General features: G+C 42.2%; 1 protein-coding gene across 2 annotated transcripts in view; it reads right to left on the bottom strand.

Moving 5' to 3' along the window:
• Positions 1 to 359: 359 nt before the first annotated feature.
• Positions 360 to 6,000, bottom strand: part of RIC1 (RIC1 homolog, RAB6A GEF complex partner 1) — a 225,152-nt gene continuing 219,511 nt past the window's right edge. For both annotated transcript variants that reach the window (XM_069764353.1, XM_069764361.1), the window contains exons 23-26: positions 5,240 to 5,428; positions 4,767 to 4,944; positions 4,429 to 4,617; positions 360 to 1,772 (exon numbers count right to left, since the gene is read on the bottom strand). In XM_069764353.1, coding sequence (XP_069620454.1) covers positions 1,487 to 1,772; positions 4,429 to 4,617; positions 4,767 to 4,944; positions 5,240 to 5,428 — 842 coding nt within the window. In that variant the 3' untranslated portion in view covers positions 360 to 1,486. The remainder of the gene's footprint in view (positions 1,773 to 4,428; positions 4,618 to 4,766; positions 4,945 to 5,239; positions 5,429 to 6,000) is intronic.

Raw genomic sequence — 6,000 nt, 5'->3', positions numbered from 1 at the left:
GTGGTGACAAATCACAATTAAGAAAACTTAGTGGGCCTTAAGTGTCCTGACACTCGTCATGTCACATCAGAGTCAAGCATGTGACTACGAGCACTTGCACCGCCATTATCATGAAACTGTGCTGCTACAATCACCCTTCAACTTTCAGCACATTCAGATGTGTTACTAGAAACACTTTGGTCCGCATAATAATCAAATAGATCTATTATAAAAATAAACATGTATGTCTTGTATAAAATAATACATATGCTTTTTCTTCTCTTCGTTCCTGACTTGATTTCTATATCTTAATACTGTTACGCAAGGATATCAGACTTTGCTTTCGGATCCGGGGAAGTCAACAATGAGAGATGGGGTTTCACAAAGTGTTCATGTATGTACTTGTTCTCCATCCAAAAAAAAACAACACGATTTATAGAAGATAAAAAGATGGAGCAACTCATAATAAAATGGTCAAAAATCCATCTGAAATTAATGTTGCAGATAATATGGAACATAATTTGCTGACATTATTTACAAAAATCTAATGTTCAAGTGAATTATTGTACAAAGGTAATAAATAAAAACCTTATTGTACCTTATTTAAAAAGCTACACAACAGAAGGATTTTTTGCTCCGGGGTCACAGTAGTTAAAATGACGAGTCTGTAGAAGCACAGTGTAGTAAATGAACTGATATTACCAAGCGTCCTGTCCATTGCAAAGTGCAAAAAAAATGGCTTTCCAGCTTGTGGCAGGCTGGTGCTGACGGACCTGTAACTTTATCTTACAAATTCAGAACAAGAAACTGCAATCTTTACAATGCTCGGAGAGAAGTATTCACAAAAAATACACAATATTTACATTGTAATGCCAAACTCTCCAGGTGTATGAAAGAAAGAGCATAGCACCCACATGTTCAGCAATGTCTGCTCCGAGAATGACAAGTCAGATTAGGCATTCATCGTACGTCATACTCCTCCCAAAAACGGAGGAGACCCAAACATTTAGAAGATTCTTGCAATGTTCGGGTTAGGAGAAGATGAAATAAATAAGTGGTTGAAGAGGATACTCTCACAGCTTCAACGGCGAAACAGCGGCTAGAACCACATAATACATGATTCAAATCCAGACTACACGTCCATAAGGATGGGCTTTTACTCCAGATTCCATAGTGGGGGCCTCTTGATGGGGCTTCTTACACATTTGGTGTAGATCTCTCTTCTCCATACAGCTCTGCACAGCTTTGTATCCAAGACATAGGAGCAATTGATTCCACATGTGCACTGACTTGGAGTTCTTATTAATAAGAATAAAAATGTATTTAAGAAAAAAAAAAAAAATAGATATACAAACAAGACAAACATAAGGCTTCCAATTTGCTGAGTTATGGTTTCGTAGAAACCACTGAGAATAGGTTGTCGTTTCACACCCATAAAAACCAGCCACATGTGGATAATTCAGTCTATAATACTGTTGGGATTGGGGACCGGGAAGCTCGCTCGGCATTAAGAGATCACGCAGTCATAACTTCCTTCTTGAAGAGCCTCGTCTTGCTCTTGTTTCGACACATTCTCCTCATGCCTGCTGACGTTACAGCTGCCTGGGTCACTTTGAGGGCTGGCACTGTGGCTGGTGGAGCTGCGGCTGTCCTCCGCCCTGGGGCTGGATTGCTCCGTGACCTTTGAGATGACTGTAGGCTGAAAAATTTCAGGCTGCACTTGCTCCACTGTCAGTTCGCTTAGCTTCTGAAGTTGAGGTTTTACTAGGTTTAGGAATGGCTTGTATCCAGGGCTGCAGAATAACACACAGTGGTTAATAGGAGGTTAAATAAACCCATCGATAGGCAAAAAATAAGAGAATTCAAGTACAGTCTGGATGAGAGGAAGTACATGTTCCAGTATTTGTTAAGCTATTCTTACGCCCTGAAATAGACATTATAACTGGACAAACATTGGATTCACATGAAATTACAGTTCTGATTGATAGATCTGCTCCAAGAATCAGAGAACATCCTATTCTTTGTTCATACACCATACATGCCTTTTTCCTTAACAGCCAAGACCAAATCCCACTCATAACAGCAGGAGGGCAGCGGTCAATGGCAGCAGATGGACCACAAGATCGCCAGGATATAACGATGCATGGCACTCTAAGGCAGGGCTGGGCAATTACATGAGAAACACAGATTGTCGTGGCGGGCCGCACAACACGTCAAACTTAACGCTGCTCATTATTATTATTTTGTCACTTAATATTGAGTCAAAATAAGTATGGTAGACACTATAACAGCTTTTAAAAAAGGGCTGGAGGATTTCCTTGATACACATAACATTGCGGGTTATAGCTGATTAGTGACAAAATGCACAGTTGGTGGAGAGATATTGAACTTGATGGACCTAGGTCTTTATTCAACCTATATAACTATGTAAGCATGATAACTAGCTGCTACTACTAATGCATGTTAAGGCTTATTGTATTCTTGCCAAATAGTCAAAACGATATACAGTAATTTACTGTTTTTTGTAAAGTTTATAAATCATACTGTTATTCAGCTTTAAGTATAGATGTACCATGATCTCCTCCCACAATGTATAATGCCCCAGCACACAATATAATGCTCCCAGTAATCTCCATACATTATAATGTTCTCACATCTTTCTCACACACAAAATGCCCCCCCCCCCCCCGCAGCTCCTCCCACACTCCGTATGATGCCTCCAGTCACCCCGACACAGCGTGATGGATCCCACAGCTCTTTTCGCACAGTATGATGCCCCCAATCAACCTAAAAATAGTGTGAAGATCCACTCTCAGTATGATGCCAGAACAGCACCCCTGCCCCACACAATATGATAGACCACACAGCCCCCCACCATATGATGGCCCCACACACACACTATCATGCCTCCGACCACTCCACACAGTAGGATATCCCCCACAACTTTCTCATGCAGTATATTGCCCCCGCACACAGTAAAATGGTCCCCTTAGACCCTTCCAACGCATTAGGATGGCCAAACTGACCCTCACACACAGTAGGAGCCATCAACCCCTTTCCCTCCCAGTATGATGGCCCCAAACAACTATGAAGTCCCCACATTCCCATTAAACAGCATGTCGTCACATTTTGTCTGCAGCACTGACTGACCCCAGGGATGCAGATACCGGTTATATTGACACACCGGGCAGGGGCGGACCCGTAGTGCCGCACACCACTGTATCCAACTCTTTAGATGTCCCAGTCCACCAGGGCTGTATAATTGGGGTCTGTGTTCATTTTGGTGGAGTTGGAGGCGGTATAAAATGGACTGACAAAATATAATAAATTGGGTACAGTAGTACAGAGAAGGATGTGCTGTAAATATTTCCATAAGAATTTGGGAAAGTTATGATATGTCCTATAAATGTCTGTTTGTTCCTGATCTAAGGATCTGGGCTTCTAGTTGAGATGAATCTGTGCTGCACTTTTTGCACACGCTCGGTAGTGAGGCAGGGCTGTGGGGTTGGAGTCTGGATATATATATAAATTGAGGAGTTGGAAGTTTGGCTTACTGACTCCACAGCTCTGCGGACCATGGGCCAGACAGGAACAGTCAAGGGGCGAATGTGTCCCATAGCTGTATTTTGCCCAGGTCTGTTCTCAGGCATAGCGCAATCAGAGAGACAGGAGTATTGTTTGGCAAAAAAATATATACACTTTATTACATAGAAGATGCAAAAATCACATCTAATGACATATAAACAACAAACAAGGATGACACAGAACCAGAATTCCCAAGTGACATAGTGAACATCACATTATACCCCTGTGACCACCATCTCTGTCCACTATGGGTAAGGGTGTAATATCTGCTATAGGAATTTGACACTTTATATGGTTTTGGGTTTAGGTTTTATTTATTTGGTCATTGTGACAAGTACTGTGTATGCGGTTTTACAACTCACTTACCTGTGCTGGGATTTATATAAACTGGATAGCTATGCCCTTACATGAACCGAAATATACTGATATACTGGAATTACAGCTTGAGGCTTACTATCTGTCACTTGGGAATTCTGGTTCGGTGTCATCCTTGTTTATTGTTGATATGTCATGATGTGTGATTTTACATCTTCTAAGTGCATTTACACTTTTGCTAAAAAAACAACTCATGTGTCTCTGATTGTGCCATGTAAGTTGTGGAGTGGCAATAACACCCACACCTAGTTATGGGTTAAAATTTAGCAACTGAGGGAGTCTAACTATGTACCTGATGAATCTATAGCTGTTCACTGTTATGAGGCATATTGTACACTGAGGCATGGTGTTACAGTGTACCAGTTTTGCAGCTGAAATGAACTTGTAGCCTCTTGAAGAACATGTAGAGGTTGGTAAAGCAATGTTTATAGCTGCTACAGTAACTAAACCAACCAAGTGGTCCATTTATTACAGAATGTTCACCCTCACCAGTCATTAAGGGCCCAGGTATCCACAGCCTGTATTCCATTCTGAATGCCCTGCAACATCTCCTCGGCAACTTCAGGACATTGCAAAAAGTTCAATACTTGGTTAATAACTGAAGAATCTCGAAGTATAAGACCAATGATCACACACCACTCCAGGCAGCCAGCCTCCATGAAGACATGCAACAGGTAACTGTAGGTAGAAGAAATAACCAAACAACCATATGAAATACTAGTATACAAAACAAATTGGTAAAATAACCCAATGGTATTTCTCGTGCTTCTATGGTCATCTATGTAACAGAACCTAACGCCAATTGTCATTACATAACTACCACATACCGCAATTGGACTTGGGATTGGTGGGGTCCCTTGTTGGCCAGCTCCATTGAAATGTGTTCTAGTTCCGACTGCGTCAGACTCAAGGTGGAGAAGTTCTCGTCCACCATTGTCCAGTCCCCATCCACCATGGAACTTGTTTCAGTGAGGTCAGTTGCAGAACCAATGCTACATTCATCTCCTACAAATAAAGAAATCCAAGCAAAACACCTGTAGTCTCAAATAAAATTATAATATTAAGTGGGGGCATTGGATCTTTTTATGTCTAAAGCTAGGGAGCTCTGGTATGTTGACAGATGCATACCCCTAAAAGTTTCCAATATTTTCCATATTTTTCCCAATAAAACTTAATGAAGTGCTAACTTTAACTAATTGTTTATAAACAAATTGTCACCAAGTAGATGTAGATACGCTGCACAAAAAAGGAGTATCTTAAAAAGTGCTAAATACCTTTACTACAGGTCATCGGTACATACCTTTATTTAATAAAGGAGAAAGGAGTGCATCTTGTGTGTGAGGGCTGTGAGATGAGGCAGAATCCATTTCTCGATGAGCAGTGCCAATGCTTCCCATCCAGGTGTGACTGCGAGGAACACTTGGGACACCACTGTCAGCATCCAGAAAGTTATCAGTTGATTGGGACTTCACGACGTGCTCCCCAATTGCTGTAAATAATAGCAATAAGACAAAAGTTCTAACACAGTTAAATCCCAGATTTAAATGGCTCTAATGAGAAATAAGAAAAATATCTATATACATAATTGTCTAAGGCAGGGGTGTCAAACTGCATTCCTTGAGGGCTGCAAACCATGTGTGTTTTCAAGATTTCCTTAGCATTGCACAAGGTGCTGCAATCATTATGTGTGTAGGTGATTAAATTATCACCTGTGCAATGCAAGGAAATCCTGAAAACATGACCTGGTTGCAGCCCTTGAGGAATGCAGTTTGACAGCCCTGGTCTAAGGGGTACTTCCGTCTGTCTGTCTGTCCTTCTGTCACGGATATTCATTGGTCGTGGCCTCTGTCTATCATGGAAATCCAAGTCGCTGATTGGTCGCCGCAAAACAGCCACGACCAATCAGCGACGGGCACAGTCCGGAGGAAAATGGCCGCTCCATACTCCCCACAGTCAGTGGCCGGCGCCCGCTCCCCGCAGTCAGTGTCCTCGGCGCTCCGCTCCCCGCAGTCAGTGTCCCGGCACTCCGCTCCCCGCAGTCAGTGTCCCCGGCGCTCCGCT

Source organism: Ranitomeya imitator, chromosome 1 (genome assembly GCF_032444005.1).
Source record: "Ranitomeya imitator isolate aRanImi1 chromosome 1, aRanImi1.pri, whole genome shotgun sequence".
NCBI lineage: Eukaryota > Metazoa > Chordata > Amphibia > Anura > Dendrobatidae > Ranitomeya > Ranitomeya imitator.
The sequence above is the reverse complement of the archived record's forward strand: the minus strand, read 5'-3'. Positions and strand labels throughout refer to the sequence as shown.